At 41.3% G+C, this 24783-nt stretch overlaps 1 protein-coding gene across 9 annotated transcripts in view; it reads right to left on the bottom strand.

The window, feature by feature from the left end:
- Positions 1-1316: 1316 nt before the first annotated feature.
- The window catches only part of akt2l (v-akt murine thymoma viral oncogene homolog 2, like), a 52563-nt gene continuing 29096 nt past the window's right edge, over positions 1317-24783 (bottom strand). For 5 of the 9 annotated variants that reach the window (XM_079804325.1, XM_079804322.1, XM_079804323.1 and 2 more), the window contains 6 exons: positions 23371-23493; positions 21233-21361; positions 20913-21127; positions 4043-4130; positions 1639-1741; positions 1317-1567 (listed from right to left, as the gene is read on the bottom strand). In XM_079804325.1, the coding sequence (XP_079660451.1) occupies positions 1491-1567; positions 1639-1741; positions 4043-4130; positions 20913-21127; positions 21233-21361; positions 23371-23493 (735 nt within the window). In that variant the 3' untranslated portion in view covers positions 1317-1490. Of the gene's footprint in view, positions 1568-1638; positions 1742-4042; positions 4131-20912; positions 21128-21232; positions 21362-23370; positions 23494-23573; positions 23643-24783 lie in introns of all 9 variants that reach the window. The other 4 variants (XM_079804318.1, XM_079804320.1, XM_079804319.1 and 1 more) reach the window with 1 other exon arrangement.

Raw genomic sequence — 24783 nt, 5'->3', positions numbered from 1 at the left:
ATGGATTATTAATTTGCCTCTTCCCTGAAGTCATTGAAATAGAGAAATGCAAGAATTAATACTATGCACACACACACAGAAATGTTGAATAAAAATATTATTATTTATTTATTTATACAAATTAGTGTCATTTTTCAGATCAGAACCTCGTCCCCACCCAAACCCGTCGCCAAAATCTCTGAAACTTGAGAGCCCTGAACAATGATCAGAAATACTAGAGATACTTTCATAGTTGGCAGTGGCGCAAGAAGTGGGAAGTCAATGATAGAAATATGAAATTATTCCAGGCCTATGAAACTATAAACTGCCAGTATAGTTGGTGAGTGGATTCTAGAATCATTCAACTAATTCGTTCTAACCGACTGTTCAAAAACGCTGAATTATTCGAGAACGAAACCTATACTTTGTTTGAATCTATTTTTGTTGGAAAAATAGAGCAAAACTGTATAAAATTACAACTTGTTGTTTATTGAACTGTTGTATAAAATGAATATGGCATTTTGTAATCGTGCTGATATCGGCTACTCTGGAAAATAACACTCTTGCTCATATGATATTGCTTAACTCATAATCTCCTCTTTAATTACTTTCAAACAAATGTTTATTTTTATGTTTGTTATTAGCCTATTTTTAATGAAAGTACAACAACAATAAAATAGTACAGTAGCCTAAAAAAACTTGTGTATATTAAACTTTTATAAAAAAATGAATAAGACGGATGACATAAAATAGCTATACTTGAATTATTACAAATAAATAAAAGATATTTGGAAATTCCTCTTTAAAACGGAAACCCTCAGTTTGTGTTTTTTTTGTGTGTTATTAACAAACGTGATCTTACGCTTGTGCCTCCGCTATCGTCCTGTCAATCATCTCGCTCGCGGCTATGATTACAGTTACAGTACTTGAATTCACCATCATCGTTTCCCATCCTCAGCCGAGTTTTTGCAATGACCATCAACACTAGATCAATGGACAAGTGGAAACGCGCCAGGTTACAATTTAGTAGGAACTAAAGAGCTCTAGAATGTTTGCTAGCAACATTGTTAGTATTGCGCATCGAGAACCGGTTCCTACTTGGAATCGTTATAAAAATTCAGATTCTTTTCTTTTTTTTCGTTTCTTTATCAATGGGGGGGTGCCAAAATTGTTTCTGCATACTCCTCTGGCTCTGGGTAGTTGCGCCCCTGATAGTCGGTATTTTAAATCAGTTTCATACATTTCATTTTAGTTATATTTTTGGTCATTTTATTTGTGTGTGTGTGTGTGTGTGTGTGTGTGTGTGTGTGTAAAGTGAAGATCAGCAGAAACACACAGAATGAGGCGAGATCAGCTTTAATGTTTGCAGATCTGATCCAGACACATAATCAACAAGATCATAATGAGCAGATCAATACATTCATACGCAGGTGGACGTCAGTCAGGTGGTCTGGACACCACATGAGTCCGTCATGATGCATTATGGGATGGCGGTCAGGAGAGACGAGGCGTCACTCTCGTATGCTGGCGGAGTAAGAGAACTGAGGGAAGTGAGCCGGCCCAGCGTCCTCCACACCGCGACAGCTTCCTGAAACCAGAGCAGAAGAACATGTGACCACCCGCCGCGGAGCTCACGGCCAATCAGACGACAGGACTCACGCTTGTCTGGAGGCGTGACGGTGATGCTCTGCGCCGTGAACTCGTCGTCGAAGTATCGCGTGTCCGTCTCTGAGGTCACCTGCGGTTTGAAGAGCGGCACGAGCTGCGGGACGAAAGCAGATTCATTTTGTAAAAAAGTTTGTATTTTCTATATGTAGCTGCTGTTGTGCGTTTCTAAATCGTTTCTGTATTTCCTCAATATTATATAACATTTTAGAGGACTAACAGGCTGGAGTAGGCGCCCTCATAAGATTCCATAATAGAATTTTGGATAATAATGGAATATCGCGAGTGGTGTTGGGGAACGCATTACAAGTAACTTGAGTTGCGTAATAATATCACTTTTTCCAAGTAACTAGTAAAGTAACGCATTACTTTTCAAATTTACAACAAAATATCTGAGTTACTTTTCACATTAATTTGACTGACAGCTCTCCTGTCCTCATGTTGAGTTAGTGCAGAGGTGTGTGTGTGTGTGTGTGTGAACATGATGGTTATTGTAGTTCTAGACTAAATGTGAGCATTTATTTATCTCACTTGCACAAAAAAAGTAACGCAAAAGTAACGTAACGCATTACTTTTCTTAAAAAGTAACTAAGTAACTCAATTAGTTACTTTTTAAGGGAGTAACGCAATATTGTAATGCATTTCTTTTCAGAGTAACTTTCCCCAACACTGGTCGCGAGTGGTGGCGAGCCAAAGTGTTCATATACGTCTGATTGCGCACTGACACGTCAAAAGCCTGCGATTTGACAGCAAAATGCGCGTCCTTGACGCGGGAATTACCACAAAAACGTGTGCTTTGGGGTCAAGGACGTTTCTGCGTTTCCGATGCAGGTTTTTATATTAGAAAGCACGTCCTCGACGCGTGATTTGCTAGTTTTCCGTGACCCCAAACAGGAAGTGCAAACTTGTGTTTGAAGTATCCAATCAGACTAAAGATCGCGCTCTTTCCTTGGTGTTCTCAAAATTGCATGCTTACTTTTTAGGGCACACGTCTTATAAAGTAAAGTTACATATTGTTGACCATCTTTTTAAGTCATTACACTATTTACCACGATACACTATGACTGTTATAGAAATAAATGAAGTCAGTATCAACAAAATCCATCTTACCATTTATCAAAGTCCACTTACACTGTAATTGCAATTCTCTAAATAATGTAATGAGATTTTTAGATTTATGTTCTAAATATAATATTTCAATTACAGAAATAAGAAATTATTCCAGGCCTATGAAACTATAAACTGCCAGTATAGTTGGTGAGTGGATTCTAGAATCATTCAACTAATTCGTTCTAACCGACTGTTCAAAAACGCTGAATTATTCGAGAACGAAACCTATACTTTGTTTGAATCTGCACGAACCCTACAGGACACACTCCACTACTAGAGATGCACACTACAGTTAGTCCACGGTTCAATACACACCTCGGTTTTTAACCACAGTTCTCGGTTCGGTTCTGATGGCTTGTCACATCAGTTTTTTGTTATTCTATTCTTAAGTGACAGGAACAGCAAGAGGTTAAGGAGAAATGTTTCTTTATTGCAATACTCTTTCTTTATTTTACTTAAAATAATTGAAAAACCTTACTTAAACTTAAAACTTTACTTAAAAAAAACCTTGTACACATTCCTAGTGTATAGTATAATATAAAAAATATATATAAAGATTTACACTGGCAGCTCAGAGCAGTACAGCAGCATTTAAGTATGAAATTGAATGAATAAATGTAAAAATAAAACACTTCACAGACTTCACTATAAAATATACACTGATTCTTATTAAAGCTACTGTATTAAAGTTCTTCAGTCAAGAGCAGTGAGTGATTTTCTATTTGTCTTTAGTTGTTGTATTAACATTAAAGGGATAGTTCACTCAAAAATGAAAATTCGTCATCGAGAAATGAATACAGGTTTGAAACAATATTAGAGTGAGTAAATAATGACATAATTTTAGAGGTGAACTGTCCCTTTAAGGACCGCGTGTTCACTATAGGCTGCGCCGCTGTCAATTTATCTAATATACACACACACACACCGATTTTACTTTCACTTTAGACATAACCGACTGTGTTTATGTAAACCTTGTGTGTATTTGACAGTATTAGCGCAGTAAGACGACTCAGTCCAGTAATCACGTGTTTGACAAGCGTTTAGAGAATTAAATGTTGATGTTTAACGTGAATGAAATGTTTAACCGGCAAGGCTGTAAAACGCATGCAAATAATGAACTTTGGTGATTGTGAATATCTCTAGTGTCTGTGAGTATAACTCCACCACTGACCTGTGATGTGAATGTGTGTCGTGTTGTTCAGTATTGGGATGGAGGCAAATGATAGAATTTGTAGAAAAATAATTAATTAAATGCAAAACCGGAAAAATGCAAAACCGACTTCAGCACCTTCTTCTGCAGCACGTCCTCCCACTGAACCCCGCTGAAGAACCTGTGTGTCATCACATCTCTCGCATCATCAGGACCGCCTCCGAGCCTGCAGCCAATCACAACACTGACAGTTACTTCATCATCTGAGACACGTGTGCTGATCATTCCCTATCCTCTATATAGTGCACTGTCTGATCGTTCCCTATCCCCTATATAGAGCACTGTCTGATCATTCCCTATCCCCTATATAGTGCACTGTCTGATCGTTCCCTATCCCCTATATAGAGCACTGTCTGATCATTCCCTATCCCCTATATAATGCACAGTCTGATCGTTCCCTATCCCCTATATAGTGCACTGTCTGATCGTTCCCTATCCCCTATATAGTGCACTGTCTGATCGTTCCCTATCCCCTATATAGTGCACTGTCTGATCGTTCCCTATCCCCTATATAGTGCACTGTCTGATCGTTCCCTATCCCCTATATAGTGCACTGTCTGATCGTTCCCTATCCCCTATATAGTGCACTGTCTGATCGTTCCCTATCCCCTATATAGTGCACTGTCTGATCTTTCCCTATCCCCTATATAGTGCACTGTCTGATCGTTCCCTATCCCCTATATAGTGCAATGTCTGATCTTTCCCTATCCCCTATATAGTGCACAGTCTGATTGTTCTCTATACTCTATATAGTGCACTGTCTGATCGTTCCCTATCCCCTATATAGTGCACTGTCTGATCATTCCCTATCCCCTATATAGTGCACAGTCTGATCGTTCCCTATCCCCTATATAGTGCACTGTCTGATCGTTCCCTATCCCCTATATAGTGCAATGTCTGATCTTTCCCTATCCCCTATATAGTGCACTGTCTGATCTTTCCCTATCCCCTATAAAGTGCACTGTCTGATCTTTCCCTATCCCCTATATAGTGCACTGTCTGATCGTTCCCTATCCCCTATATAGTGCAATGTCTGATCTTTCCCTATCCCCTATATAGTGCACAGTCTGATTGTTCTCTATACTCTATATAGTGCAATGTCTGATCTTTCCCTATCCCCTATATAGTGCACTGTCTGATCGTTCCCTATCCCCTATATAGTGCACTGTCTGATCTTTCCCTATCCCCTATATAGTGCACTGTCTGATCGTTCCCTATCCCCTATATAGTGCAATGTCTGATCTTTCCCTATCCCCTATATAGTGCACAGTCTGATTGTTCTCTATACTCTATATAGTGCACTGTCTGATCGTTCCCTATCCCCTATATAGTGCACTGTCTGATCATTCCCTATCCCCTATATAGTGCACAGTCTGATCGTTCCCTATCCCCTATATAGTGCACTGTCTGATCGTTCCCTATCCCCTATATAGTGCAATGTCTGATCTTTCCCTATCCCCTATATAGTGCATTGTCTGATCTTTCCCTATCCCCTATAAAGTGCACTGTCTGATCTTTCCCTATCCCCTATATAGTGCACTGTCTGATCGTTCCCTATCCCCTATATAGTGCAATGTCTGATCTTTCCCTATCCCCTATATAGTGCACAGTCTGATTGTTCTCTATACTCTATATAGTGCACTGTCTGATCGTTCCCTATCCCCAATATAGTGCACTGTCTGATCATTCCCTATCCCCTATATAGTGCACAGTCTGATCGTTCCCTATCCCCTATATAGTGCACTGTCTGATCGTTCCCTATCCCCTATATAGTGCAATGTCTGATCTTTCCCTATCCCCTATATAGTGCACTGTCTGATCGTTCCCTATCCCCTATATAGTGCACTGTCTGATCATTCCCTATCCCCTATATAGTGCACAGTCTGATCGTTCCCTATCCCCTATATAGTGCACAGTCTGATCGTTCCCTATCCCCTATATAGTGCAATGTCTGATCTTTCCCTATCCCCTATATAGTGCACTGTCTGATCGTTCCCTATCCCCTATATAGTGCACTGTCTGATCGTTTCCTATCCCCTATATAGTGCACTGTCTGATCGTTCCCTATCTCCTATATAGTGCACTGTCTGATCGTTCCCTATCCCCTATATAGTGTACTGTCTGATCGTTCCCTATCCCCTATATAGTGCACTGTCTGATCTTTCCCTATCCCCTATATAGTGCACTGTCTGATCGTTCCCTATCCCCTATATAGTGCAATGTCTGATCTTTCCCTATCCCCTATATAGTGCACAGTCTGATTGTTCTCTATACTCTATATAGTGCACTGTCTGATCGTTCCCTATCCCCTATATAGTGCACTGTCTGATCATTCCCTATCCCCTATATAGTGCACAGTCTGATCGTTCCCTATCCCCTATATAGTGCACTGTCTGATCGTTCCCTATCCCCTATATAGTGCAATGTCTGATCTTTCCCTATCCCCTATATAGTGCATTGTCTGATCTTTCCCTATCCCCTATAAAGTGCACTGTCTGATCTTTCCCTATCCCCTATATAGTGCACTGTCTGATCGTTCCCTATCCCCTATATAGTGCAATGTCTGATCTTTCCCTATCCCCTATATAGTGCACAGTCTGATTGTTCTCTATACTCTATATAGTGCACTGTCTGATCGTTCCCTATCCCCAATATAGTGCACTGTCTGATCATTCCCTATCCCCTATATAGTGCACAGTCTGATCGTTCCCTATCCCCTATATAGTGCACTGTCTGATCGTTCCCTATCCCCTATATAGTGCAATGTCTGATCTTTCCCTATCCCCTATATAGTGCACTGTCTGATCGTTCCCTATCCCCTATATAGTGCACTGTCTGATCATTCCCTATCCCCTATATAGTGCACAGTCTGATCGTTCCCTATCCCCTATATAGTGCACAGTCTGATCGTTCCCTATCCCCTATATAGTGCAATGTCTGATCTTTCCCTATCCCCTATATAGTGCACTGTCTGATCGTTCCCTATCCCCTATATAGTGCACTGTCTGATCGTTTCCTATCCCCTATATAGTGCACTGTCTGATCGTTCCCTATCTCCTATATAGTGCACTGTCTGATCGTTCCCTATCCCCTATATAGTGTACTGTCTGATCGTTCCCTATCCCCTATATAGTGTACTGTCTGATCGTTCCCTATCCCCTATATAGTGTACTGTCTGATCGTTCCCTATCCCCTATATAGTGCACTGTCTGATCATTCCCTATCCCCTATATAGTGCACTGTCTGATCGTTCCCTATCTCCTATATAGTGCACAGTCTGATCGTTTCCTATCCCCTATATAGTGCACTGTCTGATCGTTCCCTATCTCCTATATAGTGCACAGTCTGATCGTTCCCTATCCCCTATATAGTGCACAGTCTAATCGTTCCCTATCCCCTATATAGTGCACAGTCTGATCGTTCCCAATCCCCTATATAGTGCAATGTCTGATCTTTCCCTATCCCCTATATAGTGTACTGTCTGATCGTTCCCTATCCCCTATATAGTGCACTGTCTGATCATTCCCTATCCCCTATTTAGTGCACAGTCTGATTGTTCTCTATACTCTATATAGTGCACAGTCTGATCGTTCCCTATCCCCTATATAGTGCACAGTCTGATCGTTCCCTATCCCCTATATAGAGCACAGTCTGATCGTTCCCTATCCCCTATATAGTCCAATGTCTGATCTTTCCCTATCTCCTATATAGTGCACAGTCTGATCGTTCCCTATCTCCTATATAGTGCACAGTCTGATCGTTCCCTATCCCCTATATAGTGCACTGTCTGATCGTTCCCTATCTCCTATATAGTGCACAGTCTGATCGTTCCCTATCCCCTATATAGTGCACTGTCTGATCGTTCCCTATCCCCTATATAGTGCACTGTCTGATCATTCCCTATCCCCTATATAGTGCACAGTCTGATCGTTCCCTATCCCCTATATAGTGCACTGTCTGATCGTTCCCTATCCCCTATATAGTGCAATGTCTTATCTTTCCCTATCCCCTATATAGTGCACTGTCTGATCGTTCCCTATCCCCTATATAGTGCACTGTCTGATCGTTTCCTATCCCCTATATAGTGCACTGTCTGATCGTTCCCTATCTCCTATATAGTGCACTGTCTGATCGTTCCCTATCCCCTATATAGTGTACTGTCTGATCGTTCCCTATCCCCTATATAGTGTACTGTCTGATCGTTCCCTATCCCCTATATAGTGCACTGTCTGATCATTCCCTATCCCCTATATAGTGCACTGTCTGATCGTTCCCTATCTCCTATATAGTGCACAGTCTGATCGTTTCCTATCCCCTATATAGTGCACTGTCTGATCGTTCCCTATCTCCTATATAGTGCACAGTCTGATCGTTCCCTATCCCCTATATAGTGCACAGTCTGATCGTTCCCTATCCCCTATATAGTGCAATGTCTGATCGTTCCCAATCCCCTATATAGTGCAATGTCTGATCTTTCCCTATCCCCTATATAGTGTACTGTCTGATCGTTCCCTATCCCCTATATAGTGCACTGTCTGATCATTCCCTATCCCCTATTTAGTGCACAGTCTGATTGTTCTCTATACTCTATATAGTGCACAGTCTGATCGTTCCCTATCCCCTATATAGTGCACAGTCTGATCGTTCCCTATCCCCTATATAGTCCAATGTCTGATCTTTCCCTATCTCCTATATAGTGCACAGTCTGATCGTTCCCTATCTCCTATATAGTGCACAGTCTGATCGTTCCCTATCCCCTATATAGTGCACTGTCTGATCGTTCCCTATCTCCTATATAGTGCACAGTCTGATCGTTCCCTATCCCCTATATAGTGCACTGTCTGATCGTTCCCTATCTCCTATATAGTGCACAGTCTGATCGTTCCCAATCCCCTATATAGTGCACAGTCTGATCGTTCCCTATCCCCTATACAGTGCAATGTCTGATCTTTCCCTATCCCCTATATAGTGCAATGTCTGATCTTTCCCTATCCCCTATATAGTGTACTGTCTGACGTTCCCAATCCCCTATATAGTGCACTGTCTGATCATTCCCTATCCCCTATATAGTGCACTGTCTGATCGTTCCCTATCCCCTATATAGTGCACTGTCTGATCGTTCCCTATCCCCTATATAGTGCACTGTCTGATCGTTCCCTATCTCCTATATAGTGCACTGTCTGATCGTTCCCTATCTCCTATATAGTGCACTGTCTGATCGTTCCCTATCCCCTATATAGTGCACTGTCTGATCGTTCCCTATCTCCTATATAGTGCACTGTCTGATCGTTCCCTATCCCCTATATAGTGCACTGTCTGATCGTTCCCTATCCCCTATATAGTGCACTGTCTGATCGTTCCCTATCCCCTATATAGTGCACTGTCTGATCGTTCCCTATCCCCTATATAGTGCACTGTCTGATCGTTCCCTATCCCCTATATAGTGCACTGTCTGATCGTTCCCTATCCCCTATATAGTGCACAGTCTGATCTTTCCCTATCCCCTATATAGTGCACTGTCTGATCTTTCCCTATCCCCTATATAGTGCACTGTCTGATCTTTCCCTATCCCCTATATAGTGCACTGTCTGATCTTTCCCTATCCCCTATATAGTGCACTGTCTGATCGTTCCCTATCCCCTATATAGAGCACTGTCTGATCGTTCCCTATCCCCTATATAGTGCACTGTCTGATCGTTCCCTATCCCCTATATAGTGCACTGTCTGATCGTTCCCTATCTCCTATATAGTGCACTGTCTGATCTTTCCCTATCCCCTATATAGTGCACTGTCTGATCTTTCCCTATCCCCTATATAGTGCACTGTCTGATCGTTCCCTATCCCCTATATAGTGCACTGTCTGATCGTTCCCTATCTCCTATATAGTGCACTGTCTGATCTTTCCCTATCCCCTATATAGTGCACTGTCTGATCGTTCCCTATCCCCTATATAGTGCACTGTCTGATCGTTCCCTATCTCCTATATAGTGCACTGTCTGATCGTTCCCTATCCCCTATATAGTGCACTTGCATTTATTACCTTTTTTTCAGAAGTGAGACAAACTCACAATTACATCATTCATTTTGGAAACTGGTATAGTTTCTCCAATAATTACAAAATTACGTTAATGTTTTTCTATTTAAACGTAAGTTGTTGATGGTCTGGTCCCAGTGTGTGTCCTGAAGCATGAGTGTGTTATGAGTGTGTTATGAGTGTGTAATGAGTGTGTAATGAGTGTGTAATGAGTGTGTTATGGGTGTGTAATGAGTGTGTTATGAGTGTGTTATGAGTGTGTAATGAGTGTGTAATGAGTGTGTAATGAGTGTGTTATGAGTGTGTAATGAGTGTGTTATGAGTGTGTTATGAGTGTGTTATGAGTGTGTTATGAGTGTGTAATGAGTGTGTTATGAGTGTGTAATGAGTGTGTTATGAGTGTTATGAGTGTGTAATGAGTGTGTTATGAGTGTGTAATGAGTGTGTTATGAGTGTGTAATGAGTGTGTTATGAGTGTTATGAGTGTGTAATGAGCGTGTTATGAGTGTGTAATGAGCGTGTTATGAGTGTGTAATGAGCGTGTTATGAGTGTGTAATGAGTGTGTTATGAGTGTGTAATGAGTGTGTTATGAGTGTGTTATGAGTGTGTAATGAGTGTGTTATGAGTGTGTAATGAGTGTGTAATGAGTGTATAATGAGTGTGTTATGAGTGTGTTATGAGTGTGTTATGAGTGTATAATGAGTGTGTTATGAGTGTGTTATGAGTATGTAATGAGTGTGTTATGAGTGTGTTATGAGTGTGTAATGAGTGTGTTATGAGTGTGTTATGAGTGTGTAATGAGTGTGTAATGAGTGTGTAATGAGTGTGTTATGAGTGTGTTATGAGTGTGTAATGAGTGTGTTATGAGTGTTATGAGTGTGTAATGAGTGTGTAATGAGTGTGTTATGAGTGTGTAATGAGTGTGTTATGGGTGTGTTATGAGTGTGTTATGAGTGTGTAATGAGTGTGTAATGAGTGTGTCATGAGATGAGTGTGTCATGAGTGTGTCATGAGTGAGTCATGAGTGTGTCATGAGTGTGTAATGAGTGTGTCATGAGTGTGTTATGAGTGTGTAATGAGTGTGTTATGAGTGTGTAATGAGTGTGTAATGAGTGTGTTATGAGTGTGTTATGAGTGTGTAATGAGTGTGTTATGAGTGTGTAATGAGTGTGTTATGAGTGTGTAATGAGTGTGTTATGAGTGTGTAATGAGTGTGTTATGAGTGTGTAATGAGTGTGTTATGAGTGTGTTATGAGTGTGTAATGAGTGTGTTATGAGTGTGTAATGAGTGTGTTATGAGTGTGTAATGAGTGTGTTATGAGTGTGTTATGAGTGTGTAATGAGTGTGTTATGAGTGTGTAATGAGTGTGTAATGAGTGTGTTATGAGTGTGTAATGAGTGTGTTATGAGTGTGTAATGAGTGTGTCATGAGTGTGTCATGAGTGTGTCATGAGTGTGTCATGAGTGTGTCATGAGTGTGTCATGTGTGTCATGAGTGTGTCATGAGTGTGTCATGAGTGTGTCATGAGTGTGTCATGAGTGTGTAATGAGTGTGTCATGAGTGTGTCATGAGTGTGTCATGAGTGTGTTATGAGTGTAATGAGTGTGTAATGAGTGTGTAATGAGTGTGTTATGAGTGTGTAATGAGTGTGTAATGAGTGTGTTATGAGTGTGTTATGAGTGTGTTATGAGTGTGTAATGAGTGTGTAATGAGTGTGTTATGAGTGTGTAATGAGTGTGTTGTGTGTAATGAGTGTGTTATGAGTGTGTAATGAGTGTGTTATGAGTGTGTAATGAGTGTGTTATGAGTGTGTAATGAGTGTGTTATGAGTGTGTAATGAGTGTGTTATGAGTGTATAATGAGTGTGTTATGAGTGTGTTATGAGTGTATAATGAGTGTGTTATGAGTGTGTTATGAGTGTGTTATGAGTGTGTAATGAGTGTGTAATGAGTGTGTTATGAGTGTGTAATGAGTGTATAATGAGTGTATAATGAGTGTGTTATGAGTGTGTTATGAGTGTATAATGAGTGTGTTATGAGTGTGTTATGAGTGTGTAATGAGTGTGTTATGAGTGTGTTATGAGTGTGTAATGAGTGTGTTATGAGTGTGTTATGAGTGTGTAATGAGTGTGTAATGAGTGTGTAATGAGTGTGTTATGAGTGTGTAATGAGTGTGTTATGAGTGTTATGAGTGTGTAATGAGTGTGTTATGAGTGTGTAATGAGTGTGTTATGAGTGTGTAATGAGTGTGTTATGGGTGTGTTATGAGTGTGTAATGAGTGTGTTATGAGTGTGTAATGAGTGTGTAATGAGTGTGTAATGTGTGTCATGAGTGTGTCATGAGTGTGTCATGAGTGTGTCATGAGTGTGTAATGAGTGTGTCATGAGTGTGTAATGAGTGTGTTATGAGTGTGTTATGAGTGTGTAATGAGTGTGTAATGAGTGTGTTATGAGTGTGTAATGAGTGTGTAATGAGTGTGTTATGAGTGTGTTATGAATGTGTTATGAGTGTGTAATGAGTGTGTTATGATTGTGTAATGAGTGTGTTATGAGTGTGTAATGAGTGTGTTATGAGTGTGTAATGAGTGTGTAATGAGTGTGTTATGAGTGTGTTATGAGTGTGTAATGAGTGTGTTATGAGTGTGTTATGAGTGTGTAATGAGTGTGTTATGAGTGTGTAATGAGTGTGTAATGAGTGTGTCATGAGTGTGTCATGAGTGTGTAATGAGTGTGTCATGAGTGTGTTATGAGTGTGTAATGAGTGTGTTATGAGTGTGTAATGAGTGTGTAATGAGTGTGTTATGAGTGTGTTATGAGTGTGTAATGAGTGTGTTATGAGTGTGTAATGAGTGTGTTATGAGTGTGTAATGAGTGTGTTATGAGTGTGTAATGAGTGTGTTATGAGTGTGTAATGAGTGTGTTATGAGTGTGTTATGAGTGTGTAATGAGTGTGTTATGAGTGTGTAATGAGTGTGTTATGAGTGTGTAATGAGTGTGTTATGAGTGTGTTATGAGTGTGTAATGAGTGTGTTATGAGTGTGTAATGAGTGTGTAATGAGTGTGTTATGAGTGTGTAATGAGTGTGTTATGAGTGTGTAATGAGTGTGTCATGAGTGTGTCATGAGTGTGTCATGAGTGTGTCATGAGTGTGTCATGAGTGTGTCATGTGTGTCATGAGTGTGTCATGAGTGTGTCATGAGTGTGTCATGAGTGTGTCATGAGTGTGTAATGAGTGTGTCATGAGTGTGTCATGAGTGTGTCATGAGTGTGTTATGAGTGTAATGAGTGTGTAATGAGTGTGTAATGAGTGTGTTATGAGTGTGTAATGAGTGTGTAATGAGTGTGTTATGAGTGTGTTATGAGTGTGTAATGAGTGTGTTATGAGTGTGTTATGAGTGTGTAATGAGTGTGTTATGAGTGTGTAATGAGTGTGTAATGAGTGTGTCATGAGATGAGTGTGTCATGAGTGTGTCATGAGTGAGTCATGAGTGTGTCATGAGTGTGTAATGAGTGTGTCATGAGTGTGTTATGAGTGTGTAATGAGTGTGTTATGAGTGTGTAATGAGTGTGTAATGAGTGTGTTATGAGTGTGTTATGAGTGTGTAATGAGTGTGTTATGAGTGTGTAATGAGTGTGTTATGAGTGTGTAATGAGTGTGTTATGAGTGTGTAATGAGTGTGTTATGAGTGTGTAATGAGTGTGTTATGAGTGTGTTATGAGTGTGTAATGAGTGTGTTATGAGTGTGTAATGAGTGTGTTATGAGTGTGTAATGAGTGTGTTATGAGTGTGTTATGAGTGTGTAATGAGTGTGTTATGAGTGTGTAATGAGTGTGTAATGAGTGTGTTATGAGTGTGTAATGAGTGTGTTATGAGTGTGTAATGAGTGTGTCATGAGTGTGTCATGAGTGTGTCATGAGTGTGTCATGAGTGTGTCATGAGTGTGTCATGTGTGTCATGAGTGTGTCATGAGTGTGTCATGAGTGTGTCATGAGTGTGTCATGAGTGTGTAATGAGTGTGTCATGAGTGTGTCATGAGTGTGTCATGAGTGTGTTATGAGTGTAATGAGTGTGTAATGAGTGTGTAATGAGTGTGTTATGAGTGTGTAATGAGTGTGTAATGAGTGTGTTATGAGTGTGTTATGAGTGTGTTATGAGTGTGTAATGAGTGTGTAATGAGTGTGTTATGAGTGTGTAATGAGTGTGTTGTGTGTAATGAGTGTGTTATGAGTGTGTAATGAGTGTGTTATGAGTGTGTAATGAGTGTGTTATGAGTGTGTAATGAGTGTGTTATGAGTGTGTAATGAGTGTGTTATGAGTGTGTTATGAGTGTGTTATGAGTGTGTAATGAGTGTGTTATGAGTGTGTAATGAGTGTGTCATGAGTGTGTCATGAGTGTGTCATGAGCGTGTCATGAGCGTGTCATGAGCGTGTAATGAGCGTGTCATGAGCGTGTTATGAGCGTGTAATGAGCGTGTAATGAGCGTGTAATGAGCGTGTTATGAGCGTGTAATGAGCGTGTAATGAGCGTGTTATGAGCGTGTTATGAGCGTGTAATGAGCGTGTAATGAGCGTGTTATGAGCGTGTAATGAGCGTGTAATGAGCGTGTTATGAGCGTGTTATGAGCGTGTTATGAGCGTGTTATGAGCGTGTTATGAGCGTGTAATGAGTGTGTAATGAGTGTGTAATGAGTGTGTTATGAGTGTGTAATGAGTGTGTAATGAGTGTGTAATGAGTGTGTTATGAGTGTGTTATGAGTGTGTAATGAGTGTGTTATGAGTGTGTAATGAGTGTGTAATGAGTGTGTCATGAGTGTGTCATGAGTGTGTCATGAGTGTGTCATGAGTGTGTCATGAGTGTGTTATGAGTGTGTAATGAGTGTGTTATGAGTGTGTAATGAGTGTGTTATGAGTGTGTAATGAGTGTGTAATGAGTGTGTTATGAGTGTGTTATGAGTGTGCTATGAGTGTGTAATGAGTGTGTTATGAGTGTGTAATGAGTGTGTTATGAGTGTTATGAGTGTGTAATGAGTGTGTTATGAGTGTGTAATGAGTGTGTTATGAGTGTGTAATGAGTGTGTTATGAGTGTTATGAGTGTGTAATGAGTGTGTTATGAGTGTGTAATGAGTGTGTTATGAGTGTGTAATGAGTGTGTTATGAGTGTTATGAGTGTGTAATGAGTGTGTTATGAGTGTGTAATGAGTGTGTTATGAGTGTGTAATGAGTGTGTTATGAGTGTGTAATGAGTGTGTTATGAGTGTGTAATGAGTGTGTTATGAGTGTGTTATGAGTGTGTAATGAGTGTGTAATGAGTGTGTTATGAGTGTGTAATGAGTGTATAATGAGTGTATAATGAGTGTGTTATGAGTGTGTTATGAGTGTATAATGAGTGTGTTATGAGTGTGTTATGAGTGTGTAATGAGTGTGTTATGAGTGTGTTATGAGTGTGTAATGAGTGTGTTATGAGTGTGTTATGAGTGTGTAATGAGTGTGTAATGAGTGTGTAATGAGTGTGTTATGAGTGTGTAATGAGTGTGTTATGAGTGTTATGAGTGTGTAATGAGTGTGTTATGAGTGTGTAATGAGTGTGTTATGAGTGTGTAATGAGTGTGTTATGGGTGTGTTATGAGTGTGTAATGAGTGTGTTATGAGTGTGTAATGAGTGTGTAATGAGTGTGTAATGTGTGTCATGAGTGTGTCATGAGTGTGTCATGAGTGTGTCATGAGTGTGTAATGAGTGTGTCATGAGTGTGTAATGAGTGTGTTATGAGTGTGTTATGAGTGTGTAATGAGTGTGTAATGAGTGTGTTATGAGTGTGTAATGAGTGTGTTATGAGTGTGTTATGAATGTGTTATGAGTGTGTAATGAGTGTGTTATGATTGTGTAATGAGTGTGTTATGAGTGTGTAATGAGTGTGTTATGAGTGTGTAATGAGTGTGTAATGAGTGTGTTATGAGTGTGTTATGAGTGTGTAATGAGTGTGTTATGAGTGTGTTATGAGTGTGTAATGAGTGTGTTATGAGTGTGTAATGAGTGTGTAATGAGTGTGTCATGAGTGTGTCATGAGTGTGTAATGAGTGTGTTATGAGTGTGTCATGAGTGTGTCATGAGTGTGTCATGAGTGTGTAATGAGTGTGTCATGAGTGTGTCATGAGTGTGTCATGAGTGTGTAATGAGTGTGTCATGAGTGTGTCATGAGTGTGTCATGAGTGTGTCATGAGTGTGTCATGAGTGTGTCATGAGTGTGTAATGAGTGTGTAATGAGTGTGTCATGAGTGTGTCATGAGTGTGTCATGAGTGTGTCATGAGTGTGTAATGAGTGTGTAATGAGTGTGTAATGAGTGTGTTATGAGTGTGTAATGAGTGTGTAATGAGTGTGTTATGAGTGTGTTATGAGTGTGTTATGAGTGTGTAATGAGTGTGTTATGAGTGTGTAATGAGTGTGTTATGAGTGTGTAATGAGTGTGTTATGAGTGTGTAATGAGTGTGTTATGAGTGTGTTATGAGTGTGTAATGAGTGTGTTATGAGTGTGTAATGAGTGTTATGAGTGTGTAATGAGTGTGTTATGAGTGTGTTATGAGTGTGTAATGAGTGTGTTATGAGTGTGTAATGAGTGTGTAATGAGTGTGTTATGAGTGTGTAATGAGTGTGTTATGAGTGTGTAATGAGTGTGTAATGAGTGTGTCATGAGTGTGTCATGAGTGTGTAATGAGTGTGTCATGAGTGTGTAATGAGTGTGTCATGAGTGTGTCATGAGTGTGTCATGAGTGTGTAATGAGTGTGTCATGAGTGTGTCATGAGTGTGTAATGAGTGTGTCATGAGTGTGTCATGAGTGTGTAATGAGTGTGTCATGAGTGTGTCATGAGTGTGTCATGAGTGTGTAATGAGTGTGTCATGAGTGTGTCATGAGTGTGTAATGAGTGTGTCATGAGTGTGTCATGAGTGTGTCATGAGTGTGTAATGAGTGTGTCATGAGTGTGTAATGAGTGTGTCATGAGTGTGTAATGAGTGTGTCATGAGTGTGTAATGAGTGTGTCATGAGTGTGTAATGAGTGTGTCATGAGTGTGTCATGAGTGTGTAATGAGTGTGTAATGAGTGTGTCATGAGTGTGTCATGAGTGTGTCATGAGTGTGTCATGAGTGTGTCATGAGTGTGTAATGAGTGTGTCATGAGTGTGTCATGAGTGTGTAATGAGTGTGTTATGAGTGTGTCATGAGTGTGTCATGAGTGTGTCATGAGTGTGTTATGAGTGTGTCATGAGTGTGTAATGAGTGTGTCATGAGTGTGTAATGAGTGTGTCATGAGTGTGTCATGAGTGTGTAATGAGTGTGTCATGAGTGTGTCATGAGTGTGTAATGAGTGTGTCATGAGTGTGTTATGAGTGTGTTATGAGTGTGTTATGAGTGTGTTATGAGTGTGTAATGAGTGTGTTATGAGTGTGTAATGAGTGTGTAATGAGTGTGTTATGAGTGTGTAATGAGTGTGTTATGAGTGTGTTATGAGTGTGTAATGAGTGTGTTATGAGTGTTATGAGTGTGTAATGAGTGTGTTATGAGTGTTATGAGTGTGTAATGAGTGTGTTATGAGTGTGTAATGAGTGTGTCATGAGTGTGTCATGAGTGTGTCATGAGTGTGTCATGAGTGTGTAATGAGTGTGTCATGAGTGTGTCATGAGTGTGTCATGAGTGTGTAATGAGTGTGTCATGAGTGTGTCATGAGTGTGTCATGAGTGTGTCATGAGTGTGTAATGAGTGTGTCATGAGTGTGTCATGAGTGTGTAATGAGTGTGTCATGAGTGTGTTATGAGTGTGTAATGAGTGTGTAATGAGTGTGTAATGAGTGTGTTATGAGTGTGTAATGAGTGTGTAATGAGTGTGTTATGAGTGTGTCATGAGTGTGTTATGAGTGTGTAATGAGTGTGTTATGAGTGTGTAATGAGTGTGTTATGAGTGTGTAATGAGTGTGTTATGAGTGTGTAATGAGTGTGTTATGAGTGTGTTATGAGTGTGTAATGAGTGTGTTATGAGTGTGTAATGAGTGTGTAATGAGTGTGTTATGAGTGTGTTATGAGTGTGTAATGAGTGTTATGAGTGTGTAATGAGTGTGTTATGAGTGTGTAATGAGTGTGTTATGAGTGTGTAATGAGTGTGTAATGAGTGTGTTATGAGTGTGTAATGAGTGTGTTATGAGTGTGTAATGAGTGTGTAATGAGTGTGTCATGAGTGTGTCATGAGTGTGTAATGAGTGTGTCATGAGTGTGTCATGAGTGTGTCATGAGTGTGTAATGAGTGTGTCATGAGTGTGTAATGAGTGTGTCATGAGTGTGTCATGAGTGTGTAATGAGTGTGTCATGAGTGTGTCATGAGTGTGTAATGAGTGTGTCATGAGTGTGTTATGAGTGTGTTATGAGTGTGTAATGAGTGTGTTATGAGTGTGTTATGAGTGTGTAATGAGTGTGTTATGAGTGTGTAATGAGTGTGTAATGAGTGTGTTATGAGTGTGTAATGAGTGTGTTATGAGTGTGTAATGAGTGTGTTATGAGTGTGTTATGAGTGTGTTATGAGTGTGTAATGAGTGTGTTATGAGTGTGTAATGAGTGTGTTATGAGTGTGTTATGAGTGTGTTATGAGTGTGTAATGAGTGTGTAATGAGTGTGTTATGAGTGTGTAATGAGTGTGTTATGAGTGTGTAATGAGTGTGTTATGAGTGTGTAATGAGTGTGTTATGAGTGTGTAATGAGTGTGTTATGAGTGTTATGAGTGTGTAATGAGTAGGGTTGGGCATCGAGAACCGGTTCCAACTTGGAACCGTTTAAAAAATAACGATGCCATTGGAATCGTTTAGAAATTTTGTTTTCGATTCCGATCATCGGTTCCAAACGCGCAAGTTTTCGGAAGTGCTTGCCGCGCCCGTTTGTTCTGTTGCAGCCATGGAGCACGGTAAGTGGCGCTCAAAAGTGTGGCTTTATTTCACACAAAAAAAAAAAACCTGGGTCGGCACAGTGCAACACATATGACAAACTTATTTCTTGCACGGGAGGATGCACTACAAATATGTGGTGTAGCTATAAATTAACGAGTGTAGCGTGTTTGAAATGCTGCGCAGGTCTGTCCCTCGGGCAACCCTGCGCTAACCAACGTTATTAACGGGATAGTTCACCCAGAAATGAAAATAAAGCCTTCTTTTACTTACCCTGATGTTGTCCCAGTGCCCTATGTCCTATGACATTTAAAATACTGTTCCTGTACGCGCTTCTTCCTATTATGGCAGTGAATGGCGATCAGCTAAAACATTAAAAAGTAAACAAATGCATCACGCAACGATACAGGGAGACGCGCGCCATATGGAAAGTGTTCAGTGGGCACACTATAGGTTTTGCGAGAAAGAAACCGTATTATTCAGTCAAAACACTGAGCTCGGCCGTTATTCTGAGCGCGCTCCTCTGTGTAAGTTACACTATGAGCTGTCAGCAGCCGCCGGCGCTCATGCCTACTATAATAACTCGCACTGTTGTCATTGCACCCACGATAAGCACACACACACACACACACACACACACACACACACGCGCGCGCACCATTTTGAGAAATCAAGCTCAATAGAAAAAAACGCGATTCTCGTCTTTTCTATAACGTATATGATAAGTAATAATACTAATAATATAACCTCCTTAAGTGAATATTGTGTAGGCCTACCGGTTGTCATGACAATATTGCACGAGGCTACTGCGGCTTGGAGTGCGCACACACTGGAACACGCGCATTTGAACAACAGCTGGGTGAGTAAAAGATGGCTTTATTTTCATTTCAGGGTGAACTAACATTATCCCACCTCATCATAATCAGGTAAGTGATTGTAGTGTAAACCCCTTGACCAAATTGCGAATTGTGGTGAACAACAACGTTACTGAAATTATTTTTCCCCCTCGTAGATAAATGTAGCTATACGCAAATTGCCCACGCTAGTAGCAGTCCTAATGACTGCTGTTAATGCTATTGTTAAACCGGGACTCGGTGTGGAACTCCATTCACCTTTGCAGCAAAGCAAGTGAAAATGCCAGCGGAGAAAGTCCCAAAACTAAAACTCATTATTGAATCAAAATACAATTTTCCTCTGTGAAATGAGCCTGAGACATGTTGTGACTCCACCCCTCAAAGAATCGGAATCGAGAATCGAAAAGAACCGTAATCGAAACTAAGAATCGGAATCGGAATCAGAATCGTTCAAATCAAAACGATGCCCAACCCTAGTAATGAGTGTGTTATGAGTGTGTAATGAGTGTGTTATGAGTGTGTAATGAGTGTGTTATGAGTGTGTAATGAGTGTGTTATGAGTGTGTAATGAGTGTGTTATGAGTGTGTTATGAGTGTGTAATGAGTGTGTTATGAGTGTGTAATGAGTGTGTAATGAGTGTGTAATGAGTGTGTTATGAGTGTGTAATGAGTGTGTAATGAGTGTGTTATGAGTGTGTAATGAGTGTGTAATGAGTGTGTTATGAGTGTGTTATGAGTGTGTAATGAGTGTGTTATGAGTGTGTAATGAGTGTGTTATGAGTGTGTTATGAGTGTGTTATGAGTGTGTAATGAGTGTGTTATGGGTGTGTTATGGGTGTGTTATGAGTGTGTAATGGGTGTGTTATGGGTGTGTTATGAGTGTGTTATGGGTGTGTTATGGGTGTGTTATGAGTGTGTAATGAGTGTGTTATGAGTGTGTTATGAGTGTGTAATGAGTGTGTTTTGAGTGTGTTATGGGTGTGTTATGAGTGTGTAATGAGTGTGTTATGAGTGTGTAATGAGTGTGTTATGAGTGTGTAATGAGTGTGTTATGAGTGTGTAATGAGTGTGTTATGAGTGTGTAATGAGTGTGTTATGAGTGTGTTATGAGTGTGTTATGGGTGTGTTAGGGCTCGCCTCTGCTTGGGGTCTTTCCTCAGGAGGCCGCTGAGCAGCGCTTTGGCCTCAGGCGAGAGGCTCTTGGGGAAGCGGATCTCCTCCATCACGATGAGCTCGAACAGCCGCTCGTGGTCCTGGTTGTAGAACGGCAGCCGCCCGCACATCATCTCGTACATCACCACCCCCAGACCCCACCAGTCCACCGCACGGCCGTAATCGTTGTCCTCCAGAACCTGACACATTCACATTAAACATGAGAAGTGCGAGCAGCACAAAGCTTCATTTAAAGCTTGCTGTAAGGCCCCCAGCGGGCCCCGGACCCCTGGCTGAGTCATTACCTCCGGTGCAAGGTATTCTGGGGTGCCACAGAACGTCCTCATGGTGGCCTCGTCTGTGATGCCCTCCTTACACAGGCCGAAGTCTGTGATTTTAATATGTCCGTCTTTATCCAGCATGAGGTTCTCCAGCTGAGCGAACAGAGAACATCATCATCATCATCATCATCATCAACACTATTATACACTCACCTAAAGGATTATTAGGAACACACACTCATACTGTGTTTGACCCCCTTTGGCCTTCAGAACTGCCTTAATTCTACATAGCATTGACTCAACAAGGTGCTGAAAGCATTCTTTAGAAATGTTGGCCCATATTGATAGGAGAGCATCTGCAGTTGATGGAGATTTGTGGGATGCACATCCAGGGCACGAAGCTCCCGTTCCACCACATCCCAAAGATGCTCTATTGGGTTGAGATCTGGTGACTGTGGGGCCATTGTAGTCCAGTGAACTCATTGTCATGTTCAAGAAACCAGTTTGAAATGATTGGAGCTTTGTGACGGTGCATTATCCTGCTGGAAGTAGCCATCAGAGGATGGGGACATGGTGCTCATAAAGGGATGGACATGGGCAGAAACAATGCTCAGGTAGGCCGTGGCATTTAAACCATGCCCAATTGGCACTAAGAGGCCTAAAGTATGCCAAGAAAACATCCCCCACACCATTACACCACCACCACCAGCCTGCACAGTGGGAACAAGGCATGATGGATCCATGTTCTCATTCTGTTTATGCCAAATTCTGACTCTACCATCTGAATGTCTCAACAGAAATCCAGACTCATCAGACCAGGCAACATTTTTACAGTCTTCAACTGTCCAATTTTCGTGCAACTTGTCGCCTCTTTTTCCTTTTTGTTTTGGAGATGAGTGGCACCCGGTGGGGTCTTCTGCTGTTGTAGCCCATCCGCCTCAAGGTTGTGTGTGTTGTGGCTTCACAAATGCTTTGCTGCAGACCTCGGTTGTAACGAGTGGTTATTTCAGTCAAAGTTGCTCTTCTATCAGCTTGAATCAGTCGGCCCATGACCTCTGACCTCTAGCATCAACAAGGCATTTTCTCCCACAGGACTGCCGCATACTGGATGCTTTTCACTTTTCACACCATTCTTTGTAAACCCTAGAAATGGTTGTGAAAATCCCAGTAACTGAGCAGATTGTGAAATACTCGTCTGGCACCAACAACCATGCCACGCTCAAAATTGCGTAAATCACCTTTCTTTCCCATTCCGACATTCAGTGTGGAGTTCAGGAGATTGTCTTGACCAGGACCACACCCCTAAATGCATTGAAGCAACTGACTAACTATGATTAGATAATTGCATTAAAGGTGAACTATGTAGGATTTTTGCAGTAAAACATCCAGAAACCACTAGGCCAGTGTTATATATTTTGTTCAGTTGAGTACTTAGAATATCCCAAATGTTTTCAACTATTTGTAAATCGTGAGAAAATTGCTATTTTAACCAAGGAGCTGGGACGTGTGAGCTATGCGTGTGAGGGAGTCGCCTGTCGATTGCGTCATATCTGCGTCACCCTCGGTCTCCGGTTTTATTCAGTGAAACGCTTTACTCTCACTGCATTGTGAACAAGTGTCATAGCAGCCGCCGAGCGAACGTCATAACTTCCTTTTCAACACACTCAGATATATCTAATACGATAAACAGAGTTAGGTTACCTCAGACTCATGACTGGAAAAGAGGAAGTAGCGCCGGTAACCGTGTCATAATAAAAGTCCCGCCAGCGACTATGCCATAATAACAGTCCCGCTCTTCAATCGCTCCTGCGGCCTTGCTCAGCTCCACAACACTCGCTCCTGCTCTGCTTCACTACAGTAATGTTAATAATCGCATCCAAAAACATGATTTCTGCCCGAGTCCTATCCTGACTGTTTTCCACCGGCTGTGAGGTGAAGACCATATGTCCCGAGATTCTGCGCTCAAACGTGGCGTCATCAAACTACGCCTTTGTTTTGAACAGGCGACCTCTAGTGGACGGAAAAGTTACATAGTGTAGCTTTAATGAGAAATTGAACAGGTGTTCCTAATAATCCTTTAGGTGAGTGTAGTTATTGTTCTTGGTGTGAATGGGCCTTTAGAGTAAGACTACTTTAAAAAGAGCTGAGAAAGTGAGCAGCACCTTCAGGTCCCTGTAGACGACGTTCTGCGAGTGCAGGTAGTCGAGAGCAGAGACGATCTCAGCGCCGTAGAAGCGGGCTCTGTCCTCGGAGAACAGGCGCTCACGGGACAGATGGAAGAAGAGCTGCGGACGGACGGATGAGAGACACGTGAGAACGACACACGTCAGCCGAAGCAGAGCGTGTGAGACAAACATGCACGTACCTCTCCACCGTTAGCATACTCCATCACGAAACACAGCCGGTCGTGAGTCTGGAAAGCGTATTTAAGGGTCTGCGACACAAAACATGTGATATAGAGTCATTCACACGCGTGACAGAATGAAGGGAGAGTGTGTGATATAGAGTCATTTACACGCGTGACAGAATGAAGGGAGAGTGTGTGATATAGAGTCATTTACACGCGTGACAGAATGAAGGAAGTGTGTGATATAGAGTCATTTACACGCGTGACAGAATGAAGGGAGTGTGTGATATAGAGTCATTTACACACGTGACAGAATGAAGGGAGTGTGTGATATAGAGTCATTCACACGCGTGACAGAATGAAGGGAGTGTGTGATATAGAGTCATTTACACACGTGACAGAATGAAGGGAGTGTGTGATATAGAGTCATTCACACGCGTGACAGAATGAAGGGATTGTGTGATATAGAGTCATTTACACGCGTGACAGAATGAAGGGAGTGTGTGATATAGAGTCATTCACACGCGTGACAGAATGAAGGGAGTGTGTGATATAGAGTCATTCACACGCGTGACAGAATGAAGGGAGTGTGTGATATAGAGTCATTCACACGCGTGACAGAATGAAGGGAGAGTGTGATATAGAGTCAGTCACACGCGTGACAGAATGAAGGGATTGTGTGATATATAGTCATTCACACGCGTGACAGAATGAAGGGAGTGTGTGATATAGAGTCAGTCACACGCGTGACAGAATGAAGGGATTGTGTGATATATAGTCATTCACACGCGTGACAGAATGAAGGGAGTGTGTGATATAGAGTCAATCACATGCGTGACAGAATGAAGGGAGTGTGTGATATAGAGTCATTCACACGTGTGACAGAATGAAGGGAGTGTGTGATATAGAGTCATTCACACGCGTGACAGAATGAAGGGAGTGTGTGATATAGAGTCATTAACACGCATGACAGAATGAAGGGAGTGTGTGATATAGAGTCATTCACACGCTTGACAGAATGAAGGGAGTGTGTGATATAGAGTCATTCACACGCGTGACAGAATGAAGGGAGTGTGTGATATAGAGTCATTCACACGCGTGACAGAATGAAGGGAGTGTGTGATATAGAGTCATTCACACGCGTGACAGAATGAAGGGAGTGTGTGATATAGAGTCATTCACACGCTTGACAGAATGAAGGAAGTGTGTGATATAGAGTCATTCACAC

Source organism: Gobio gobio (genome assembly GCF_949357685.1).
Source record: "Gobio gobio genome assembly, chromosome: 22".
Classification (NCBI taxonomy): Eukaryota; Metazoa; Chordata; class Actinopteri; order Cypriniformes; family Gobionidae; genus Gobio; species Gobio gobio.
This window is presented reverse-complemented; position numbering and strand designations above follow the sequence as displayed.